Source organism: Ascidiella aspersa, chromosome 6, assembly GCF_963924565.1.
Source record: "Ascidiella aspersa chromosome 6, kaAscAspe10.2, whole genome shotgun sequence".
Lineage (NCBI taxonomy): Eukaryota > Metazoa > Chordata > Ascidiacea > Phlebobranchia > Ascidiidae > Ascidiella > Ascidiella aspersa.
The window spans coordinates 8680587-8707498 of NC_139452.1; the positions used below are offsets into that span (position 1 = coordinate 8680587).

Consider the following 26912-nt stretch of genomic DNA (forward strand, 5'->3'; position numbering starts at 1 on the left):
CGAGTCCTTTGTAAACTGATGATTTTTTCGGCCGATGTTGCCAAACTCGTTAAAACCTAATTCACACTGAATCTGAATGTCTTCTTAAAAAATATCCTTGGCCTTGCAAGCAGATGAAGACACTGACTTTAAATTAAACAAATCTTTTTCCTCTATCGTAATTATCAAAGTAATTCATGGAGGATTTGTTCCAATAAAGAGACTGAAGATGCGTTTGTGGCGACTTTTATTTTTCCTTATATCTAAAAAAACAACTGATTTTGATTGCAAAAAACCTTAAAGAACTTTTGTCTCATTCAGGCGCCCAAGTCTTTTGACATTTCAACCAACCGAAAAATATGGCCAAAAAGGGAGCTTGTCATTTAATTGACAAAGCCACAAAAAACTGGCCCGGGAAAGGTCAGGCAAGAGAGCTGATCCGATGGGATGAGATATGGGACAGGGTGTCAAGTTGCCTTTAGTTGAGCGCCTTAAGCCTGCGATCAAGGGTATTGCCTTATGTGGTTTAGTCGCGCCTGGATATGAAGCGATTCGATTTCACTTTTTGACAAACAAATTGCAGCTTATCCCCGGCAATTTGTTTGGAATTAATGCATTCGTCGGAAGTTGCAAGTGTAAAATTTCATAAGAATTTTTGAGCATCTATAGAGTTTTGTCTTGACATCTTTATATTAGAAACCCATTACTGATTTTGATCGTTTTATCTATTAAGCTTGATTCATGCTATTTTTATAATTGTCAAGCAATTAAAACATGAACAAAAAGCGTAAACTAACATATTCAGGGGTTGGAAAGACTTTTCAGGTCAAAGGATTTATTAGCTAGTTTCGTCTTGAAATCAACGTTTGCCTAATTTTAATCTTGTTGTCTAATAAGCTTAGTTTATACTTATTAAAACTGCTGTGTTACACATATATGGATAAACGTTCTAAACCAACGTGTTCAGCGGTCGAAAAGACATTTTAGTTCAAGAAAATTTATGTTATCTATGAAATCGTCATGAAATCAGCGTTTCAGAAACCCACTACTAATTTCAAGCTTAGTTTATACTCCGTACAATTGTTGTTTTACAAATATATGTGAACAAAAGCTTAAACCAACGTGTTCAGCGGTTTGCCAGAAGTCTAGTTGAAAATCATGACATTTAGGTATAGTTGTATCTTCGACTTAACAGTTTGGGTGTCGGTTTTAGGGGTTTCAAGGGTTATTGAATTGCACCACAAGGCGCAGCGCTCAAGTTCAAGGGGGCGTACAATCGCTAAGATCTTCGGGGTAAGGGTAGGCGACTAAATCAACAAGCGCACAATATGTGTGGTCGAAAAGGCGGCTGAGAACACGCTTTGAAACATTAGCGCTAATGAGCGAAAGGAAATGGCTCGTTGTCAATATGAACGATAGCTCGACGCTCCTGTTACGTCTGAGGTAGTTTTTTATCGTTTGGAAGATCTAACTTAACCCTTCTTTTTGGCGAGTATAATCCACACAAAACACCGCGTCTTAATGGGATAACGGCCAACAAGCAAGTGCCCGTGAAAGGATATAGACACTTAGAAACAAAAAAATATATACACGAAGCACCGCTGTGAAAAGTTTCTTTACCGCGGCTTGCTCTAAGAAAACACACCAAATCGTTTAACAATCAATAGATCAACAAGAGGCACTGTGGTATTTGTAAAATTGAGATGCTTTTGCACAACCCTGCTTTAGAAGGTTATAGGAAGAATAAAAGCAAATCTAACTAAACGAAATCAAGGTGCTTCAATTTTGTTTCCGAACCAAGATTTAAGCAGGGCTTGTGTGTTAGCCTTTTAACTTAACAACTACACATGTCTTTGTGTAATTGCTAAATAAGCTACCGGGTTTAAAGAAGCTACCGGCTTTACAGTGTTTGAATTAAATAGATGCAGCTACCACCTAATAATTGTTTAGCAATTTTATACGGCCATATCGGCATCCCATCAGTGTGTTTGTCCGTTACAAACAAGGTCAAGTTAAGCGATATAGTAGGGCACACAATTTGACCTGCCAATCAAACGAAAAACAGCAAAGTTGCTCCCCAGAGCGAGGATTCGGGCAAAATACTCCACAACTTGAGTTGTTTTACCTAAGCCTGTTTTCTATTGCGAATTCTCTTTAAAGTCCACTTTACGCGGATCGGCAAAAACAATTGCTGACGCGATTCGTGTGCATCGGGATTAAATCTCGACCTTCGCCGAAACAACAACCGCCCCTAAATTACGTAGGCATGACGCCACAATGACGTCACGATCAGAAGCGGTAGCTCTTCCGGGAGCGCAGGTAATTGCACTTCGCCACGGATGGCCGGGCAAGTGGTTGGCTTTTAAGGGCTTTGGCAAATCACTTTCGGCTGATCTGGAATGCGCAAATACCGAGGTTGTTGTCTTTCTGCTGCTGTGATTTTTTGTTTGAGTAAAAAGTTCGGTGCTGCTGGATCCACGGAACGCAAGAACTCCATGCGCCGTTTGCTTCACATGTTCGGCTTTAGGTAAAAATGAAGTAAATTCATATTATACAACCAAAGACAAATTTGTACGCCTGTTTAGTGTTATAATCGTGAAAGAGAAATACTGGATGAAAATGACCGCAGAGGAATGGCCGTGAGAAAAAGCTTCACTTACAAACAACAGACAGCGATGTTAAATTATGTACAATATACACACTGTAGTCTACGCCGACAGCGAAAGTAAAAAATAAATACTTTTAAAACGCGTTCTATAAGGTCAATTATAAACACTTGAACACAACGAATCACACATTGAAACTTCGAAAAGTTTTAACTTCTATAAGTACAACATTTGCTTCGAAGCCCCAAAAAGTAAAAAAAAATGTTTGCAAAAAACGTATATGTCACACGATTCAAGGTTAGCACAACATCAGACGGCGCTAAAAGAGACGAAAAACAAAAACTCAGGAATTCTTGCTGAAATTAAAGAAGATTATCCGTTTTACGCGAAACAGAAAAGGCCTGGTCAACACCCTTCGAGAGGGGCTGACTTTTTACGCAATGAAAAAACCCAAGCCCAAAAAACAAACTTATTCATCGGAATAAAAAGAAAAAAATGCACGAGAAATCAAACTCGTGCGCGTCACGGGTGAAAACAGCCTCTCGTCTTTCGACGCACTTCAATAAATCCGGACGATGATTCAGCCCCGCCGAGGCACTATGACGTCACCAAGTCACATTCAATCGCGTTTTCGATTCGACCCGGACCACAGGGGGTCGCGGTTCACAAGGGGTCAATGGGGGACCCGCGCTAGAAGAGTTTACCCAACAGTTGCCGAGGGTGATTCAAAAAGTCTAGAGACTCGCATTTCAAAGTGACAGAATTGCATTCAAGTTTACACGTACACTTTAAATGCGACAAGTAGTTCTGTTTTCTCTATTTTTTCAAAACTGTGAGATTCCACATTGGTCACAAACAGTGGCGTTGAACCACACTCAAATTAAAATGGACCATAAGGAACATATTCTAAGCAAAACTGATAATGCTTATTAGGGTATTCTTCTCGTGTCGAATAAAGTTGTTTTGGATCGTTTTTTATAACCTTTGTTTGTGGTTTAGCTTGGAAATTACGATATGGAGAAAAAACAAACAACTAGAAATGTCGGAACAGGCTTAGATCCCGACATTAATAAGAAAATAACAACATTATTACTATTTTATCAACTGTATAAGGGACATCGAGCCGCCACCTCTTATACTGGATTATAAACGAAATTAAGCGCGTTTTTTTCTTCAATTTTGGCAATCTTGAAACAGCCAACATAGGCTAACTATTTAGGCCTAAAATTAGCTCGGTCACTTTTTTTGTTAATTTATTGAAAAAAATAGCCATAGTGAAACAAAATGCCAAGGCGGAAAAGGGAGATATGGTGAACCGTGAACTTAAACTGGCACGCTGGCAGTAATTCAATGACGGGCCGCTCTCAAACTGAGTCATTTCGCTGTGACGTCACAAGGGTGTGTGTGATTTTCTCGAATTACCAGGTTTGTGGAAATTGCATTATATTGGCACAACACGTATTTAGGGGACGGGGCCTGGGAACTTGATGAGGCGGGGACAGTAACAATGTGCAGTGTACTGTAAACTTATTTTCGCACAAATTTTGAGCGAAAACTTTGACTTGGCATTGGGTTTCTCTCTGTTTGATTTTTCTCCTGTGCGTCTAACTTCGCGCAGACTTTGGATAACGCCATGTAGCAAGAGTGTTTTTTTCAACCTCTTTGAAGCTGTATGTGAACCCTATGAGTTTGTTTAGGTTAATGGTTTCCACCCAACGGTACGTAGAAAGGAGGACCAAGAGTGCACTGAAAATTACCCACACTTCCTAAAACATACGGAAGTTCAACTTAATTTGAATGCAAAAATGCATTTAAAATAAAAAAAAAACATTGATAAATGTAACCACAGTTAAAATTAGGGGTATGCAAGCTTGATAATGTTTTGAAAAAGGGGCTGTGACTAAAAAAGGTTTGACAACCAGTGAACATTTTGTAAGTTTAATGGGTCGTTGGTCATCATCCTGTGTATTATTTTAAGCATGCTAACCGCACGAACTGAGATTTTTTTGTATCTTTTGCTGTTTAAGGTTTCACTGCTTATACCTCGGTATTCCATCGGTTAAGCTTGTAACTACCGTGTTTAGCATACCTTCGCGATCGTTAAACGACTCTATTAATGCCAGCAGTGCATTTTCTCCCCGAATTATGCGGCCCGAAATCTTGTAACACTTCAAAAGCAAGGCCAATCACCCGTAAAGCAATCTAAAAGCGGAGGCGAATACCAAAATACCGACATGATTTTGTGGCAAAACGCAGTTTAAAATTTGCCAGAAAGCGTTAAAGGGTAAAAATAACCCAAGCTTGATGTTTGGCTAGCTGGCGGATCCAGAGGTCTTACGAGTCAGATTTTAGTTAAGCGGGCAGCTTATTGAGTTTCCCTTAACCTGTGGTAAAGGCTAAGGCAACCGCCGGGGCCATATTAGGCGTTTGGCCCTCAAATTACGAATGGGTATTGGCTGATTTTGTGTAAGCACATAGGCGCTTATACCTAACATGTACGCACTGCCGAGTGCGCAATTAGATTAAAGATAAAAGAGGTGGGAGAACAAAGGTTAAAATTGCTCCATAGCTAACGTACCTAGGTGGAATCGACTTTCTCCCTGACAAACGGACCAAAGCACACAATCGCTGTTTATCAATTACAAGATAGTGGAGTGTTTTTCAGACAATAATTTTATATCGTTACAAAACGTCGATCCTAAACTTTTGGTTAGAGTCGCTTCTCATAATGTCACAAAAAATTTCGGACGTTGTTAAATTCTCGTTCCGCGGGAGATTTTAACAAATAAATGGTTCACAAATGCACTTTTCAAGTGCAACTTACGGCGCCGTGTTAAGCAAGTCTATCACAATAAACCATAAAATGTTTATGCCCATTTACCGGTCCACAAAGAAGACATTATAATCCCAAAGCTCTACACGGCGTCTCAGATAGAAATCAATACACGACGAAAATATCTGAGCACCTGAGCACGACCGAAAAAAGGCAGAGCCGCCAAGTGCACAAATCACTTTGACAAAACGAAGCGACTGTTTCTCAATTCGTCGACTTTGACCGCAAAACGAAGCGATGCCGGCCAAAAAACATAAACTCGCCCGCAAAGAGGTACACCACGGGTAAGGGTAATCAATTGGGATCGCACGTTGACGCCGGCAAATAAAGCGCTGATCCTTGTCAAAATAAACCGCCGGGCGTCAGTCTTAGAGAGTATACACGCGATTTGGGGGGTTGGGGTAGGGTGAGAGGTTGTCGGGGGGTGGGGATGTTTTGGACATGGGATACAATTGTTCCATACAGTTGTTTTCATCATTTGACGACAAACATGAAAACAATTCAGCGACCGAAAAGACTTAATCTGTGAATATAAGACGCACACCGTTAAGGGTATATTGGTGTGGAAGGCGGATTAAGGAATGTGGGGGCTGTTTTGATAGAGAGGTTGCATTTATTTTTTCAGCATTCGTCGCCAGGTGTTATAGACAAATTCACCACCTGAAAAGACTAAAGTTGCGATTTTAAGACAAGCGTAGGCTACGCCAGGGATTACTGTGAGGAACAGCAGGGATTTTTTTGTGTTTGGGGCTCAGGGGTTTATTTTTCCTAAATGCTATTGCTTTTGATTTGTCGACAGGTTGAAACAAAATTTTAGCCGAACAAACCGACTAAACTTGTGTTTTCAAGATTTGCGTATAATAGTATGGGCGACAAGATTCAAATGCTTTGCTTGTAAAGAACGTATCTTCTAATTCAGCGTTTCTCAAACTATAAGTCGCGTCTCAAAATTGGGTCACCGTTTGATTTGGTTTGTATACGACTAAAGTAGTTCACATGGTCAGATTTATTGAGATTAGCCCTGAGCAAGTTTCTCTGAAAATCTAAGAAAATTGCAGAAACAATATAAGGACATGGGCCAATATAAATCAAATTGGAATACATTTCTGTTATTTATCTGTGGTTTTGTTCATTTTCAGTGAAGATAATTGGGCCACCAAAGCTGTTTTATTTGTTGCATATTTATCTACGCTTAGTACTTGTGTCGCTGCGAAAACAGGTTAAGGAATAACACTCTAAGTGTAGCTAGTTGAAGGCTGTTAAAGTGCAACATAATCTATTATCAGTCCTCGCCAAACGGGCGGAGGTTGCAAAAAGTTAATGGACAACTCCACATGGGAATCGTGACTTAAAATGTTTTTCACCCTCTTCGACCCAAAAAAACGCATTCGTGATTGATACGATTTGGACCATCGCCGTTCGCCCCAAGTTCTCGATCGCTTTCAGACTCACGATTGTGACCAAAACAGAGACGTCATTATGACGTCAATGGCGGTAGGGTGTGCGACGGAGCGTGTCAAAATTGACAGTCAAGTTGGACAGGAGATTTTGCTGGTGGGACGCGCGGGATTTATTGTTCTGTGCGGACGAGGGCACCTGAAGGGGTGTCAGGTAGCCAGTATTTTGTGTGACATGCTTGTGTGCATTCGTCGGCTGTTTTTAAAACACCTGCTGCTGGTTGGAGGAAACGGCTGCGACGGAGCCTAATTATTTTTTTCGTGTGTGGGGAGCTTTTCGTTTTGGCGTGAACCGTAAAATAACTTCGTTTGAGAAAAACATTAGAGCGACGTTGTTTCATCATTTGCAAGTACAGGCTTGTCGGAAGAACAAAACAGAAACAGCTGATGTCATAGGATTTTAAACTATCGTGGTCCCTTAAATATAACGGTGAAAATAATTCTGTAATTATTTTTTTCTTTATGAATTCATGTAATTCAAATATTTTTAAGCGACCTTTTGCTATTAAAAAACTTTATTATAGACTATATACAGCAGGTAAACGACGTTAAGAGAATTAAACGAAAAACAACATACTTTTGTAATACTCTTTTTGCAGTAGACATGAATACTTGTGCTGTGGGATAAAAAAAAATAATAGTCGTCTGGACAAGTTTACAGTTACAAATGCCGATTAATTAATTAGAATTCCTCCTATTCATCCAAAAAGTTACACCTAGCCGAAGATCGAAATCGCTACGTAAATGTGACACAGTGTGTCGATCACAGCACGAAAGAACCGACTCGTGAGAGCAGAAGATTAGGGGTTGGTGGGTGCATTTAGGCTTTCCCTGACCCCTGATCGACATGATTAGGACGACAAACAGCACTCCCAGCTGGGTAGGGCCGCAATTTTCGAATTAGCGAGGCGACTTGGTCACGCTCGAATGAAGGCGGAGAATGATTGGCGCGCCCTCGCCCCGTCTCGACCAATCAAAACAGCGACAGCGTGTATGTATATAAGCGTAATAGAGGGCGGCGAGAGAACATGGCCCTGGGTCGCGGGTCGGTGCAAATAAAACTAAACTATGCCCCGCGCGCATTAGGGGCCTTGGGACCAGGGGTAAGGGGATTTTGGGGGCGTGTGTGGGTCCAAGCTGGAGACGCTCTAAATATGGGCGGCTTTTACCTCACTTGGGGGTTTCGGGAGTGACGAACATTTTAAAGCGATGTTACTTTGCCTCTCTAGGCCAAGACTTTCAAGTGGGAACCGATAAATGGGGTCAAGGTGAAACCCTTGATAGTAGAAAATATTCTTGCAGGATTTGACTGCAATACTTTCTTTTTTCTATTGTTGGTAGATTTTCCTAAAAACATTTTAACGAAAGACCTTTCTAAAATCTAAAATTGAGTTGATTTTTTTCAATTAAATTTTTCCAACACAACATTGCTTTTGATTGCGTATCTATCAAAACACGAAATGTTACCAAAACAACATAAAATGAGATTAATGACATGCAATGCAAGTTTGTTATTTGAAGCGGTGCGCTTCTCAAGCTAACTTGCATTGTATGTCATTAAATCTCATAAAAATCAACTCAATTTTAGATTTTAGAAAGGTCTTTCGTTAAAATGTTTTTAGGAAAATCTAAGAACAACAATCAGTCAGCAAGGACTAAAACTTTCAATATAAATATGCGTTTCGCCATATAAATAGATGGCATATCAGTTTATTAATACAAATAAATAGTAAAAAAAACAAAGTTTAGTCAGAAAAAATTGCAAGAAATAAAACTGGATCATGAGGGTCTATGGAACCGGACATCAAAAACCTAAAGCAATATACTAGAATTGTAAACCGGTATACGCATTTGATCTATCTAGTCTAGACTCTAGAATGCTCCTTGGTTTAACTTTGGCACGGTTTTCGAACGACAAAGACCGGGAATGTGCACAATGCGAATTGGCGCCTGACGAAATATGTCGCACAAATTCCAGGGATTTCAGACGAAAAACTATGTTTGCTGTTGGCTGGTTGCTCACCTGACACGGCCAATTGGCGGTTTGCTTTTTCTAGAGTTTTCGAGCCTCTTAAAATGAAGTTCGAAACGCAAACTGTTACAGTTAAAGCCTGAAACCGTTTTAAAATGCTGTCAGGAACCCGAAAAACGCACGCGCAAACAGGGGCTACACGTTGTTGGCCCAGCAACAGCCCAGGTTGTTTGCGGTGGCGCGCATTTGGCTGGCGGCTTTCTTGTTTGGCGACAACGGCTTACCGCAGTCGGCTGTTAAGTGCAGCGAAATTACGCGCCAAAGGTCGATGCTGCCGTGCGTTGGTGCAAACGGAATTTGCAAAACACCGCAGAATTCCTTGCTGTTGGTATTTTGGGTACGACTATAATACGCTTGGATTGTTTGCAAATCGCTAAGTGCTCTGGTTTAAGTGTTGCATCTCTTAAGATACTTTAAGAGCAATAGAAACATCGATTTAAGTTTCACACTTTAAATACACACAATTCTGTTGCATTGCACCTGTCAAAGCAAAAGAACTTTTGCAAAAATCAGCAACAACAGTTATAATGTTGCTTGCATTAGTAGAGTTACACTGACACCAAAGGTTTATATATGTAATCGTTAAATTTGCCCGTATTTCAATAAGAAAAACTACTACTAAAAGCATTTTGTTTACATAATACCATTGCGCTTCCATATATAGTTATCCCATGTTTGAAAAAGACAAATTACTTAAGATATAGAAGTTAACCGTGTCCAATAGAATTTAGAGCAGTAATCTTCGATTAACCTTAGTTTTTGACAAGATAAACAAGATTGCAGACTGTATATCTAATGAATCTGAAAGATGACAATCACACACCTGAAAAAGCACAAGAAGCGACCTTTGAAGGGCCAAGGGTCGTTTCGGGTACACGACCCCTGAACTTTGAACCCCAAAGACGAAGTGCAAGAGAAGATGAGCTTATTTTTGCTGGCGCGATCCCAAACCGTTTGGGTTCGCCGAGTCAAGGTCGAGGCTCCTTCGATTCCAGACGAGAAGAGATTCGCCAGATAAAAGATGTCGCAAAACAACGGCGGGCTAAAGTGCGAATACAATCGCTTGCGAGCGGCTCAAGATCGCATTTTATCCTATGCGGCAGAGTATTTTTTGGTACTTTGTTTATTTTGCTACTTTTTACAATACCTAGTATACGTGACCCGGGACGCAAACTTTTTGATTTAATGACTTCGTCTAGTAGTCGTTTGAACAACGACAGCATATTCAAATAATACTTTAATCAAAGTTCACCCTTTTCGAGTTATTTTATATTCAAAATAGGAAAAAAATAAAATAAAATTTCATCGAAAAAGTTCCAGATATCGGAAATCCTCTCCGAATATATAGCTTATAACTCTACGCAAAGTTACTAAGCAATTCAAGTGAAAATAATATATAAAGCTTTAATTTTTTGGCTAACTAATTATTTTACTTGGGCGAGAAATGCCTACGATGCTTCCTATTCGAGGTAAAGAGTAGATTGCCTCATACCTATTATTTTCGTTCAGTCAGGTCACTATCGTGTATGTTTTTATGACTTGTACAGCATGGGAACCATGGGCGCAGAGACACTGCAGCAGAAAGGGAGTACACTTTAGAGCAATTTTAATGAACCCCTTATTCGCGGCAAGTAATTTCACAGGGCACAATAACAGTGATCGACACTGAGAAAATAGCCACCTTTATATGGGGTTTGTTTACAACAGAGGAATACATGTCAAAAACTCGACAGCCATAGCTATATATTTATATTTGTCTTATTCGACAAACATTGCGCTTGATAATTCTTTATTAGAAAGAATTCCGATTAATTACTTTGTTGAATATTAAAATCAATTTGAATAAACGTAGTTCTGTTTAGAATCTAGTTACATTTTTGTTGTCGTCCTTTCAGTAAATATATTTCTAAACAAATTTTCGAAAACTAAGAGCTTTACATTAATGTCGCCCCAAGCATTTAGTATTGGGTAAAATTGGTATAGCATATATAGAAGTTTTTAAATTTGTTTTACTTGGTCGTATATTAATGGGGAACGAAAATCAATATTTAACTATATGCCTGATGATGATTAAATACACATTTTTGAAAAATACTTCCAATGTATTCTAATTTGTAAAAGTTGAAAATCCCAAGTTGTCCGCTTAGGGCTGGTAGAAAGCATCGTCCCGCACCTACATAGGCTGAGGCTGCTGAAAAAATAACAGTGTCACGACTTGTTAACAGAAAAAACACGGTTGTGTTATTTTGCCGTGTTTTGTTTTGACTCGGCGCACGACATCCGCAAAAGGGAGAAAACATAAACTTGGTGGAGCCTGGGAATGGGAGGTTGTGTTTTGCGGGGATGGTACTCGCGGTGTTACCGCTTTGCGATTTCCGGGACTGTTCACACATCGATTCCCTGCGAAAGTTGATGCGTTAAAGTCGAGGTCACGGAAAGGTGCACGATGAACTTCGAGGCCAACACGATTTTTTAAGTTTGGTGGTATGTTTGAGCTGGATTTTACTTGAAATGGATCTTCTTTGTATAAATTGTGGAGCTTCGAAACAATAACGGCATAAACACTGATGATGGGATTGAAAAATAAAACGTCTAAAACATTTAAAAATACTCCAAAATTTAAAGCATGTTTCCTAAAAAACAAAACATAATAAACATCGACGATTGCACGGAAGTTTACTCAGTAATTTGAGTTGAAATTTACTTGCAACGTATCTTCTTTATGAAGCTTCCAAACATTTACGGCATCAACACTTACGATAAGTTATTACGATTAAAAAATAACAAAAATTTCAAAGTTTGAAATCATGTTTTCTGTACAATTATAAATGTTTTCTGTGCAATTATATTGTTGAATTTCATTTAAAAATCTATGATTTTCAATGCATCCTTGCGGAATTTCACATCTATTGAGTTTCGATTAGATTCCAGCGTTGTGCGATCAAACTAAATTCACGCAAAAAATGTTGTAAGTCATTATTTCAAATTTTAGATAAAACCTAAAAAATGATTAATGCACCAGTTGAGTTCTTGTTTACAACCGTGAGAACCTTTTCCTTTGCCACTGACGATAAATGGCACTGCAAAAGGCATTTCACAGCCATCTGCAAGACGCCGATCGTTGAAAACAAGCACCGCAATGCGTTTAGTTTATGACACAGTTTTTGCCACTTGTAAACGTGTCAGACAGGCCTCATTAAAATAGCCGCTTGACACTCCCATAGCATACAGCACACGTTTCTGCAAGTCGGCAGTTCTACAACCCGCTACAATTACATTTTACCGCCGCTTGTGCTGCTGCTGTATATGGTCATCAACCGCTGAGGAGCCAAACACAAGTTACGAATAGCCGCACGTTTCGAGTTGGGACTGTGCACCAGGGGTGGATCCAAGAGGAAAACGGGCACATTGCCATGTATTTTTTGCCTATGTTAACCAAGCAAATGTAATTGTTTTTTCTATTAAAAGTAGCATCCCCCAAACTAAAACTTTAACAAACAAACGACCTGTGTGGTGTTTTCAGGGTTATTTTCAAGACGTCACGTTTAGATGCTACGTTGTGACGTCATATTTGACGTAACCTTGGAAATCATCTCTGAAAAAAATTCCATGCCCCCATCCAAATAAAATTCCAGGTCCCGGTCTGCAATACACTCAGATTGAGATAAATCGTCCTACAGATATAGAGCAAGGCTTCTGAACCGTCTCGTTAGCTTATAAGACCGCGTTCCTCAGTGACAGAAATCTCGTGGTCGCTATTAAGTGGAATGCAGAGTGGGCCGTCGGATCTGTCAAAAAATGACAGTTTCGCCTATTTGAGCGGATTATGGAAAGCCGCCGGCTCCGATAAATCCAATTTTGGACAAAAAACGCATTGTTTCTTCTTCCAAGAGCACGACGGAAAACCCATAGGCATCCGAGAAAAGACCATGCCGTGTTCTTCATATCAAGGGCTTATATAAACTGTTGCTACCGGCCATAGTAATAATAATCAAAATACAGCTCTTCTGGTAATTGTTATCTTTACAACGTTTCGGCAACCTATGCAAGTCGCCTTCGTTAGGTTGAATGACACCGAACTCTCGTACAATATAATATAAAAAGCACACAAAAAGCGAAAAATGCACGAAAAAAGCGAAAAATGCACGAAAAAATCGAGCAACGAAACGATAGGAAAACATTTTGACTTGTAAGAAAACAAGGCAAAATGTTTTACTAATTGTTTTCATATCGTTTCGTTGCTCGTTTACGTTGGTAAAGAATTACAATTACCAGAAGAGCTGTTTTTTTCGGTCATTACATTATGGGCTTGGTTTATATTATGGGATATAACAAAAACGTTTGGATAGCGATTACATAAGCATTTGTGTTCACTAATATAATTGTGGCCCACTTTGAACAATTTGAGTTGTTTTAAATATATAAAAGTAACCGTTTAGACACAAAATTGGCGTTTCTCAAGTTAGGCGCCTTGCAGTGCATATCATGTTTTCACAAAATTGAAAACAGTGGGCAAAATAGCCCAGGCGCTATTTCCAAACCTTAACAAAGGCCCTTTTCCTTATTTCGACAAATTCAGGAATCAGGTCTGCATTCCATCGGTAACTTATCGCAAGTGGAGAGCGATTATTATTTCTTCAGTTTAATAACCTTTCTCTACCGAGTCGACATACCGTAACTAAACGACCCTGAAAGTATTTTTAGTTTCTTGATCGTGCGTTGAACAGTCTGTAGGGTTTTTTTTTTATCGGTAAAAGTCCCAATAATTGGAGGAACCATTTAAAACGCCGTCTGAATTTCGATCGAGCGTGCACCTACGTCATACCACGTCACGGGATAGGCGAAAAGCAAAAGCAACGGGAAATGGTAACATTGTTGGGTTGGCATCATGTTGCATGCGCAGTAGATCGTAGTCGGATTGCCAATTTATTTGAGAACCAGCTTCCGTGCATTTATTGTAACGGCAAATATAACAATAAAAGCTGGGATCACCATCAATTACGTAACATTACTTACAGAATTAGCACATTACAAACTGGGCACTGTTTGCCGCGTGGTAAAATTGCTGATCTAGACAAGCAGCTTAAATTATTTAAACAGCGCAATAAAATAAATCCAAATAACACTTTAAATCGAGTGTCGGCCAAGTTACTGGAAACCTTTTTCAAAAAGGCTAAATTACATTAGATTTTCTCAAGTGTGGCATGAAGGCTTTTGAAAAAAAAACGAAAATTTAGTCAAAGTGATTTCGCCTAACAACCTTCATGCGAGACTTCTAGTGTAAAAATGTTAGCTCAGTAGACTGCAAAGAAAAGCCAGTTCGATCGACGCGGTCTCAACCCGCAGACACTCGCTATAGTAATTAGCGATATCGAAAACCGAATTTCCTCGCCAAGAGATTAAATAAAAAGCGCAGACACGGCAAAACACGCCGCAAGACGAGACAGAAAAAGAAGTGGTTTTCCGAGACGATTTTTCCGTTGCAATATGTCAACCGGGCCAGCGACAGACGGCTACTGGTAAATCGACCGCTCCAAATAAGGCGTTCTTTTCGTGTCCGATTACTGGACACTCATCGCGCATCAATCTCGATGAAGCGCTTTTTGCATGTCTGTTTAAGTTTAAACCTTTTCTTAACTGTCGGTAGTTTAGTAATGAGGTGAAGTTAAGTCGTTTTGGCGTTGACAAGCATGGAAAGAATGTATAGGATTTAAAAGCAAATTCTTAGAAGCAGAAGTTTTTTATCCGGAAAATGAGAAAGTCAAAAAGTACCTAAATTATAGCCTGAAACATACCGTGAAAAGCAAACCACGCAATAAGATAATATTGATACAAATCATTTTTCGGCCAACTTAATCAGTTTAAATGCAACCTTTAGTTGTACAAACAGTGTTTAATGAAATATATTCCCATGCAACACGGCACTTTATGAAAAGTTACATAATCAAACAGCAAGTCAACTCGCGAATAAAACAGCTCTGTTAACAATCTAGAGCAGTGCTTCCCAACCAGTGGATCGCGAAGCATTTTTATTGTTACAGTTTTCTAGTAGATCGGAAAATTATTGCAGTAGCATTTATGCAATAATATCACAAAACCCTTTCATCAAGATGTGTTGTGTCACGTTAACTATTTCAGTATACGGATACGCTAGTGGCAGAGATGCAGGTTTTATGTAACTTTATTTTTTTGGTCATATCTCGCACAACAAAACTTGCATTAAAAGTGGGTCGCGAACTAAAAAGGTTGGGAAGCACTGATCTAGAGTAAAAGTTTTTAAAAAGAACCAAAACTAGGGGCTTCCCTAACAGTACGAGCTTCAGTAGACCTGGAAAAAACAAACAAACTTGCAAAAATCACGGTGGCGTTCTTCCACCTGCGAATCGCCACCGTTACGCCTTAGTGACGTCAAAGTAGCCGGTATGTGACAGCGCGTCACGTGACAGGAGGAAACCGACGCGACCGGCAGCGACAGGAACGAGGTCCAGAACAACGATGAGCGCCAAGAATTCCGCCGGATTAACGCTTTCCGACTAGGCGAGACTTTCCGTCGTATTTTCCCGACGTTTTTTCGCTTTTTTTTCGCGATTTTTTCCACATTTTTTCGGCGTTTTTTTCCGCCGTATTTTTCGCCATATTTTGTCATATTTTTCCAGCGTTTTTTCGTCGTATTTTTCTCTATATTTTGGCATTTTTTTGTCATATTTTTTGCTGTATGCTTTTTTACTTTTTTCCCTGTATTCTCGCGTGTTTTATTTTGGATTGTTCACTTGCTTAGGCCGGTGTTAAACTGGACGCTTTCAAAAGAAAAAACAATAAGGAACACACCCAAGACATAAACGTTAGTTGTAAAACAAGCATGGTTTGATTTCGCAAAAAAAAACTAGAAAAAAATACAGACAAATATATGAATTTGCAGGATTTTTTTAGCTTGTTTTTTATATAATAATTGGATATTTTTCTATCCTATATGAAGAAAATTTGTTAAAGGTTGACACTTTTGGATTTAAATATGTATGGTACTTAAAATATGTAAGTAAAAAAACTTACTTTTATTGAGATATTTTATTGAATTTCTGCATACAAAACAATTTTGAAAACTGTGTTTTTAGGCCACTATCGCCACTCCGCGAAAACCCGTTGGTTTCAAAGTTGCCAGGTAAAGTAAATGCTTTGAAATTTGAATGCGAGACGCAACAGAATTTATGTGAAACAATTTTCATTAAAGAGCGTTTACTCAAAATGGTCATTAAAGAACACTTAAACAGCTGCGTGTGTTCGTTGTAAAAAGAAGCAGCGTTCCAGTCAAAATGTACCACCACCGTAAGATCTGAAACGAAGCCTTCGGCCCTAACTAAAAGGCAAAACAAAGGGGATAAGGGGGGTCGACCCCGGGATTAAACACGATCGGGGCACAATCCCGTAAACGCCCCATCCAGCTTAACCCCACAACCCCAGGTAAATAGCGTGATGCCTCGACAAGTTTAATTGATGTTGCAGCGCTTTAACTAAAGGCCTAAAACCGGCTTAAAAATTTTTGTACTTTGTCGTTTAAAGTCGTACTTAAAGCGAACTCTATACGCAAGCTGAAGAACTGTATTTGGTGAAAGTTAACACTTATTTGGACATTTAGGTTAGCTGAGAAGTATATTTTTTTGCAGGCCACACATGTCTATTATAGCAATAGAGTGTTTTCCGTCAGTAATAAAAAGGAGATTTCAGCAAACAAAAATCCAATGAATAAATGGTTGAGTAATAAATCATCAATGGGCGAGAATAGTTTAGCGCTGTTTTTCAAGAGATTGAGGTAATCACCTTATATCTAAATAATTAGATTAATTTTAAATAATAATTATGATTTTACAGGAACTCCATCAAACAGCCCTGTTTATTTTAAATAGTTTAAAACCAATGCACACCAGAAAAACAGAAACAAGCCTGACAAAATTATTTCTCAAATTTTATCGATCAACGTCCCTCTGCGCTTGTGTGGCCTTCTACTGTTACGTCACAAGCCGTGTTTTGTCATCAAGGGACCTGTGCGACCCCAAACGCCAAGTGGACAGTGGGTGGACAGCTGCCCCGAAAAGTGGGGCCGGGTCAGGGGTCAGGTGGGTTAAAGGGGATTTTTCTGTGTCGGGCAACAGCACGGATACTGTGAACGGACTCCTGGATGGGGCTGTGGGTGGGTAATCGCCTGGGTGACGGACGGGGTCTCTTATAAACGGGATCGGGTGTCGTCGTTAGAGTGGAAACGTAGCCACTTGACAGATGGAGAACTAATGAATTTCGTCCGCAAGGCGCACGAAAACAATTTAAGGAAAATTGTGACGTTTCAACTAGGGGTTGGCAACTTTTTGGATAGAGGGGTACATTTTGAATAAAAACTGGTTTAAAGTTGTCATAAAAACAACTTTACGAGAGTAAGAATATTTTAATTCAATAACTGTTCGGTGGATCCTGCCGGCATTATTGGCGAGTTGATGTTGCCCGGAATTACAATTTGGCCTGGTTGTTTACGTTTAAGCTGATTACCTTTAGCATGTCAACTTTTCTCTTAAAATAGTTGAGGACAGTTACGTTTAGTGTTCATCAATTTTGCGTGGTTACCAAGCACCCTGACAATTCGGCAATATATATCACAAAAGAACAATGTTTTTTTAAGTTAATAAAGCTTTGCGTTAAATTTGTAGGTTCTAAACTTTCAAACACCACATCAAACCAAAATTCGCATCCAAAAAGGCAAACGTGCGCTACACAGCGTAAAAACTAAAGCGCTGGTCACGTTTTGAAGCGGATTTAAAATTAGAAAAGCGGTTCTCGGAACAAAATAAAGGCTGCAAACAGTTCGCCGTTTTTTTGCAGCAACGGCTTACTTATATCGGCAACAAGCGCAATCACAACACTTGGCTATGCGCGGCAATCCAGGTTTAAACGTAAACAGGCGATAATTAGCGCCTTGTGACGTCACAATCGCTCTGGAACGCCTCAGAAACGAGCCGAATGATACATCACACAGCCACCCGCGTTTCTAGCGGGAGAACACATGAGAAGATAATATTTCAGCAAATCCTTCGGCGCCTTGTTGTGAGGGGAGAATTTTTAGTTAAGAAAATCACTGGGGACCTGTTGTTCAGCTTTCGTGGATTTCTGCTAGGCACGAAAACAATCTCTCTTGGTTTAACCATAGAAAACTTTATTTTAATCATAGAAAATTTTAACTAAAATTAAAATTCAATGGCTATAGTTTCAATCTAAACGCTTTGAAATGAGCACAATAAATAAAAATAAAAAACATTTAAAACGAAAATCTTTCACATACACGGCAATGTTATTCAAAATTGATACAAAGCACGGTTAAGATCCAAATTCCACGCTAGCAACTTAAATAACAACATTTTTGCCCACAATTTAAGGATTTAGTTCACATTAAAAGTAGGCTAAACGGGGTTTGTGTAAGGTTGCTAAAAATAGCACGCGTTTCTCCGAGCAAAAATGCGTGTCCAATTGCCTTCGATAAAAGATCACTGTTACAGTTTAACCGGCGATCGGACGCCGTTTCTTGTGGCCTAATCGTGTCGCTATTCTGTCGCTTAGGCGATAAGTATCTTGTAACAAAACATACACACCTTGGTTTTACGTTGCTGGTGTAGTTTAAGGGAAAGCCTCTTGTGTAGCGTTATCATGGGGAGATATGAAAGCAACAATAAACAACGTGAAAAAGAATAGAACGCAACTATTCATTGCTGAGTAGGACCGGTCCGCAAAACCAGCCCGGCCTCGTTTTTTTGTTTTTTTAATACAGTAGTAGAACTCACCACAGAAAAATTTAATCACCACATATCACCACAGCAAATTTAGATTTTTTAACAGTTTTCTTAAAACAGTGAAAACTTAATAGGCAAATTAGCATGGTGGAGAAATAAAAGGCAGTTTATGGCGGGGAAATACAGTGTAATAAGTGTGATTCAAGGGGGGAATATACAATTTACAATGCGCAAATTATTGATTTCCCGGTATGTTCTTTAAACACACATCGATTCCAATTTCGGCACGCGTAAACAAAACAAAAACGATGAATAGCTTTGAGATGTGTATGATCAAAATTTCAAATTGAAAGTAAGGTATATAGTTCTAATTGAACAGCAGGCGACAAATCTACTCTTTTCGGACGCAAATCGCTTGTGCGTCGCGCGTCGTCAACCAAGCGGGCCTACTAAGACCAACAAAAGCCGTATCGGGATTTACGCGCTGGCTTAGGCACTGGACTTGACTTAGCTGGGCGACACGCGACTGGGATGGCGAACATGACTCCTCGTAACAACTGGACATATATAAGGGGCCTAGTACGTGTTATAACTGAATCCGGCAATTTACACCAAAAATCGAACAAAATCTGCGGTGAGATGATGGTTACAGTTTGACCAAAAACGTGAGTTCTAATCAGACCACCGGAATATTTTTCCTCGACTTGCCTTGCTTGCATAGAAATCCCTATTCCCCGCATATTGATGTGTTTGTATGTAATGCTGCGCCATAGCCTTTTAACACTATGACTTTGGGTACCGTAAAGTTAAAACATTCGAACCGAAATAGGCTTATAAACCGAACCTTAAGCCCCAAGGTAGCAGCTTAAAAACAAGTGAGAAAAAACGCATTAAAATGGACATGTCGAAAATGCCGCACCACAATTCGTTATTTACTGTAATGACGCCTGAACCACCACGTCTTGCCGATCACTTTGCAAAGCAGTATCTACGTCCAAATGTTTGTATCGGTCAAGGGTATTTTAAACGTTCCGCAGCTATCAGTCTTCGCAATGCCGATTGCCAAATAATGCGATTTTTGGATTGCTTTTAGCGTGCCGACTTGCTAAGTACAAATTTTGCACGACAAGCATATATGGAGGGCTTGAAACCATGGCCGCCAGGTTACTGTAAATTTCAAGCGCTGCACGGTTGGTGGCTGGCAAAGTGGCATACGACACAAACACACTTTTTTCACGCCGCTTTGCGGGGTCATGTACACAGGACTACTTATTTCAGCAACTACGACAGGCTGTTTTCAGCAAACAGTGTGATATGTTAGGAGCGTAATATAGTAAGTAGGCTACGGCAGCGGTAAGACTGCATACCTTGGGGCGAACCCGGCGTCACAAAGACTCCATTATTCGCTCAAGCTATGCGCGCATGCATTATTCGCTCAAGCTATGCGCGCAAGTATAGTTTGCAGGAAAAAACACGGCCTTGCCCGTGCAAAGAAGGGCGGGAAACTGGCTTTCTCGAAGCGGGAGGCATCGGGCCGCGGTAATTTTCCATCGGTCGCGCTCGAGCGATCGCGCGGAACGCAAAAACAAACAGCTCGCGTGCAGCAGCGAAATTACGCCAGGCCGTCTATTTTCTATTCACGAAAATGCGCCCGTCGATTGACAGGGCAGATTGCAGCGGCGGGAAAAGAAAGGCGCGTTCCATCAGTACGGAAGACAGGAATTCCGCTTTTGTCACTTCTCCGGTGAAGATATGCGCGGGCGGGGTTCGATCTTACGACCTCGACAACGAAACGCGGAGTTATCTGTTACCAGTGTACTGCACACGGCGGTTACTGAGTTTTACAGCTGGATGGATATTTCGACTCGACAATTGGGTTTCTTGCCACGATTATAATAAGCACCAAAAGCAAACATGTGCCAGTTTTGCGTCCGATTGTCCCCAAGTTTGACACAATCTGTCTACACCAGAGGTTCCCAACGTGGGCGGTACCGCCCCCCTGTGGGCGTTGGCGAGTTCCAAGGGGGCGTTTTGAGTCTTTTCATGATTTGGGGGGCGCTGAACGCACATAAGGGGGCGTTACATGAAAGTACTTATATCAAAAAATTTTATAAAAAGTTCACATACAAATAGTAACAAACAGCACTGTAGGACGTAGGTAACTTTTAACCTTAAATGGCAACTTCCGTACTGCGAAGTTGTAGCAGTTTCCCGACCATTGTTACGTAATAATTGGCTTTCTTAGGTAAAAGAAAGCTCGCCAGGTGCGCCCGGACTTCAAAACATTAACAAACACTATTACACTTTTCATTATTAGTATGGATAGAAAAAATCTGAGGCCGCCTGATTCACAGTTGTTCTTACATTTTTCTTAGTTAACATTTTGCGCGGCCCACAGAGACATTTATGAGTTCGGTTGCGGCCCGCGACTAAAAAAGGATTTAAAGTCTTAAGTCTTGGTGCAGAAAGATATGAATTTTTCCAGGTAATGACATAACCTGATGAAATAATGTATGTATAAATTCCAATAGTGAATGTATGGCAGGCAACCTAAAATATCACTGACAGCTTATCGAAACGAAAGTGAAGACAATATGATGATAACGATTTAATATAATACAACGATTAATATAATACTTTACTGTAAAGCAAGATGAGGGGGGCGATATGAAATAATACTGACTCCAAGGGGGCACTAGCGTAAAAAAGGTTGGGAAACTCTGGTCTACACCATGATGGATACGATGTAGATAAGTCTGAACAGTGGAAAAGCTAGTTGCTGTTCAGTTTACAAAGCTAAGCTGTTCATATTGTGTTGTGTGCCATGTAAACAACCAGTACATGGTCAAACTATATAGGGGACAAGTTTGATATGTCAGATCATGTTGACCGCAATCAAACACCTCCACAGAGGCGTACTTAATACGTAAAGTTAGGATTTTGTAGTTCATACATCATAAATAACATAAAAATGCTAATGTTTGGCATAAAAATGCCATTAATCTAAACAGAAACACACAGTTTCGCATCGTCTCTAACGGTTCTCAAATGCAAGTCAAAACTATACGATTAAAAAAGTTTGGTTTCCACAGTGCTTAAATTAGTCAAATGCGACGCACCTCCGCACGCGGCCGCGAGTTTGACTCGCCGACGCCACCCGCCGGACGTTTTCGCGTTTCATCCTCGCTGGAAGATGGAGCCGAAGAGTCTGCCACGTCGCCGCTGATCCAGACGATCTTCAGTGGGTTTAAAGGCAGGCCTAGTTCGGCGCTAAGAGCCAAACGCTGAAGGGAAACGTATGATTCAATAAACGGCATAGTTTTTGAATAAAACTAGCCCAAAGTGTTCAAGCAAACTTACAGCGGCTTTGGAGTTTTCCAATTCGATCACAGCATTTCCAGGTTTTTTCGACAGAATCAACGCAGTAACATCACAGTACTGTAACAAATACCATAAGCAGGTTAGCATTATTCATAAATAATTGCTGACAGAACTGCTTTCTTGCTTACACAAGATGCCCTATGGTTGATACAAGGATTTGTTAAGCGTTGCAATACCTTTGAGAACATCCTGTTGAGCAACTCCGCCGAATATCCACCATTTGAAGAATCGTCCTTTTTACTTTTCCACTTCAGTTTCAGTCGAGCTGCTTGGTTGGTGTGTTTCAATGATGATTCGGCAGCTGAAATTAAGGTTTTAAAACAAAAACATAAAATTATGACAAGGTTTGAAGTTTAGGACAGTTATTATTCAATGTTGTACATCCATGTGATTACCTAAAACTAATATCCTATTTTTAATTAAAAAGAAAAACAAAAAAGATGTAATCCAAAAATCATGGCAAACATAAATTCACTAACAATGCATTCAAATTGCCTAACAAAGCAGCAGTAGTGTTTTTTCAAAACTTAGAAACCAGCTTTGGATCGACTTACCAAGTCTTTCTTGCTTAAGTTGCTCTCTCATTCTGATTTGCTCTTCTTCCAATATTCTTGAACCCTCTTCCCTTAACCTATCAATCTAAAAAAGAAAGTAGAAAATAAATCTAAACAGGCAAGCCATTTTATGAAGCATCTCACATTTCAGGGTGTTGCTTCCAGCTCATAGAAGAGATATTTTGTTTAGAGCATTTTTAAAATTAATGTTAACCAGGTACACCCTTCTGTATTCCTTAAAGCAAATATATTATGAGGGCAGAAAAATAAAACCTTCTTTATATTGCTTGATAACACAGATCAAAACAACTTAACCTTTACCACTTAACTACACAATAAATTAAATACTTAAAGACACAACAAATCTAATTGGCAATGTCAGAGCTATTTTATAAAACATCTGTTTGGGTTGTTAAAGCAAAAAACTACCAATTATTCCTTTAGCTTTTCTTGGATAAAATGTTTGCATAATAAACTTGTTCTGTATATATTCAAGCAATACTGGAGGGTGAAAAAAACGGTAAGAATGACCTATCAGCCAAAACAACTTTAAGTTTCAAGTTAACCTGCTGCTTTAAAGTGGTTTTGGCTTGTCTCCTTTCCACCACTTCTGCAGCTTGCTCTCTAGCTTCGAGATCTGTTAAATAAAAGAACAAAATTTATACATAAAGTAGGAATATACATTGATCTATTTTTATGGTTGCACAATTTTGTTTGACAAATTCTTAAGTAAGAAACGGTTTACGGAGTATTTGAGGTTGCTGCAGTATTGTAAACAAAAGTTGTTTAGAAATATCTCAAGTCCCAGTCAATTCATTTGAAAAATAACTTGAACCCAATCCAAGTTTTTTGCAACAAATGAGTCGTCCCATTTAAAATGAGAAGTCCCATTCAATTTGTTATAAGAACAATTTAACTGCAAGTCAAATCATTGACTTAAAAGTAAAAGAAAAAAAAGTAAAATTAGTAAATTCGTCCGATTATGAGCAATAACTCAACCAAAAACAAAAAACGCAATATACAGCAACAATTGTTTTATATGCACAATATAAAATAATCCAAAACATACTCCATAATCACACTTCATTTTAACCCAAGGTATTAAAAGTCCAAGTTAAGTCAATGTTCAAAATACTTAAGTCTAGGCAAGTCATTTTAAAACAGTGACTTAGGTGCATTTAAGTCAAGCCAATGACATAAGTTGACCATTACAACAATAGTTTGATAAACAATAACTACTTTTGCTGCCACTTCATACACTGGCTCTGACCTAGCAAGTGATGTACATCTAGTGTCTAAGAAAAGCAGACAGTTTAGTCTAGTAAATTATATGGAAAAATGGCCCACCCAACTTCACTTTTCTCCTTTTTGCATCAAGTTTGTTGGTTCTTTCTTGAGCTGCCTTCTTTGCCTTTCTGACATGATCATAGGCGGCCTGAAAAAAGGTGCAGAGCAAAACAGTATTTAACTCGGATAAAACAAAAACAATAGAAGCTTACCTAAAAAAAAACAAAAAAAAACAAAAAAAACAAAAAAAACATGAGTTTGTTACCTTTGTAATTGAACAAAGTTTAAAATTAATGATGGACAAAAGTAAAGTAAAGCTTAAAAAATTAAATAAGTCCTACCCTGGCTCCAACATCTGATAAAATCTTTAAAGCCTCAGCAAGTTGATGAAATGTTTCCGCTGAAAAAAATGACAGCATTGTATTACGGAAATAATATTGGAATTACAGAGCAAAAAATGTTTACTCAAAAGTTACCTGCTTTCGGGTTGTCCGGGTTTTTGTCAGGATGACACTCCAATGCCTTCTTTCGATATGCTTTCTTAACCTAAAATCATACATAATTAAAATGTTTGTGGCATTAACTAGTGTTTACTGTTCTTGCAACAAACATATAATGTTGGAATTACAAAACCCAATGGAAATGTGGTAGCACTAGGATTCTAGACCAGCTCCCAATATTTCCTTTAGAAAAACCTTGACTTATTCATTTTGTAGGTATGATAATCTATAATAAACATTCTAAAATTACCTGTTTTTGTGTGGCATCCTCAGGGATATTCATCAACTTGTACAAGTCCATTTTCAATAAATCATCTTTCTTGTCATTTTTAGGTGGAGCCATGTCTTTGTGCTAGTTATCGATGCACTGTTTTCGAGCAACAACCACAGACACAAAGTCAATTCAAGTATGAGCAAGTTAAGGTTATTAGAACTTACACAATATAGTGCTTGCTAAAATCATTCAAATAACGTTGTTGCTTATTTTTGTTGGTAAAACCTCAATCATATGTTTTTGGATACAGAGAAATACATCAAGCTTCCAAGAATGTCACCGCCTTAAACTTGGTCATTCGTGATAAATCGCATTCAAGCATGATACCGCAAATGTATTTAAAAACTCAAAAATTGAACAAATATTATTATTTTATTAAACTAACACATTTCTTTACCAGTTACTTGATAATTTCAGAGAAAAGGCAATTTTGTTATTCTAAACTACACTTTTAAATCCACAGGACACCTTTTTATATCAACTACTCTTGTTGTCAACGTAACATTAAATCTTTTATATAGTTTAGTTTAAGGTGATTTCCCTGTTGTACACAGGGTACGAATTATAAAGCTGAATAGAGCAGCTTATTTTGTTTTATAATATGACTGGTCAATTGTTTTAAGATACAAACTGTTTTAACTTTTCATTCATAACCCTGGTAATCAATCATCCTTATCGCCACTAATTTCAAGTGGAATTCGCCTGCAGTTACCTTAGCTATAGTTAAGCTTTGTTTATATATTGGTACTAGGGTTCCTCTTTTTCCCGGATTTTTTCACTCCCGGGAAACGGGATTGAAAAATGAAACTTCCCGGCAATCCCGACGAAAAATATACCTAAAATTACGTCATTATGACGTTTGAAGTTATTTTATATCAGCTCCAAACATTTAATTAAGCTCATTTATGTTCTGTAGTATTGCTTCTGCCATCTCACAAGACCTTCGCGTATTAAAGTCAGGACCCTTCTTAGTTTTAATTTGAAAACAGCGCATGCAGGGCGCATTTTATTGGTAGAATAAATTCAATTAAGTTTTTTCCGTTGGTAAGCGCAAATAAAGCAACAGGCAATGATGTTAACATGGTTGGTACTATTTTTGGCGCTTCTTCACTTCTGCACGTAGAAATTTATGCAAAAAAAACAAAAAAAATACCGCATACCATAACGCACAATATTTTGGGTTAAGGTGAAGTGTTATTATATTTATTATTAATAATAACGCTCGACCCACCCTCATTCGAATACGAATCCGCACCCCAACCCAAATAATGTGCGTTATGGTATGCGGTATTTGTTGACCGTTTTTTTGCATAACTTTCTACGTGCAGAATTGAAAGAGCGCCCTATTTTTTCTTTATTTTAGTCAAAAACCACAAGTTTTTTTTAGTTTTGCTATTTTGCCGATTACCCGGGATTATAAAAAAAATTCCCGGGATTCGGGATTGTTAATTCGCGGGAAATCCCGGGAATTTCCCGTCGAAACATTCCCGAAAGAGGAACCCTAATTGGTACCCCGTCCTTTTTGTGCTAATAAAGTGGACTTATAAATTAAGTAGTGTTGAGTCAACGTAGCCACCTTCTGATAGAAATCAGATATATGGAGTCATAGGGACCGAACAATAGTCACAGTAAGCATAGTCCTCATCCTAATACGCTACATAACCAACGTGCATATAATGTTCTTAACGTCCAAATAGTGTTCTCAGATAAACTCTAAAAATATTACCCTAAAAAAGACATTCGCATATATAGTAGAATTTAGCAGAAATTGCAATTTGTTTATGTGTCACACGATGCCATTGCCCATTGTTGTAAATAAGTCATTTTAAATTGACTAAAGTCCAAGTCAAGTCTTTTCGAATGAATAACAAGTCAAGTCATAATTAGAGCAAGTCAACTTTTCACAGATGAACTCCTTGTCATAAAAATAAAACGTTGAACTATCAATACTGATGAACTCGTCCAAATACATGAGCAATAACTCAATCCTTATATGAACAATGAAATATAACAAAAACGCATTATATAGAAAGAAACATGTTTTATGTGCAATAATTACTATTAATAAGCCCATTTTACACAAAAACTGAATAATAAAAAATCTTCATTTCAACCAAAGTTATTTGTCCAAAAGACAGTCAAGTCAGTTTGTCCATTAGTCGTTAGTTAAGTCGAAGTCATCTGAAACAATTATTTGAGTGCACTTAAAGTCACGAGTTGTACTGTAGCCTCAGTGTAATTC

At 38.8% G+C, this 26912-nt stretch overlaps 1 protein-coding gene across 1 annotated transcript in view; it reads right to left on the reverse strand.

Annotated features, from left to right (window-relative positions):
• The window catches only part of LOC146139527 (dnaJ homolog subfamily C member 17-like), a 75949-nt gene extending 51086 nt beyond the window's left edge, over positions 1–24863 (reverse strand). Inside the window, exons 1-9 of the mRNA XM_083392229.1 lie at positions 24647–24863; positions 24373–24442; positions 24238–24296; positions 23957–24044; positions 23176–23246; positions 22610–22694; positions 22232–22356; positions 22035–22112; positions 21794–21958 (exon numbers count right to left, since the gene is read on the reverse strand). Coding sequence (XP_083248355.1) covers positions 21794–21958; positions 22035–22112; positions 22232–22356; positions 22610–22694; positions 23176–23246; positions 23957–24044; positions 24238–24296; positions 24373–24442; positions 24647–24739 — 834 coding nt within the window. The 5' untranslated portion in view covers positions 24740–24863. The remainder of the gene's footprint in view (positions 1–21793; positions 21959–22034; positions 22113–22231; positions 22357–22609; positions 22695–23175; positions 23247–23956; positions 24045–24237; positions 24297–24372; positions 24443–24646) is intronic.
• Positions 24864–26912: the final 2049 nt, after the last annotated feature.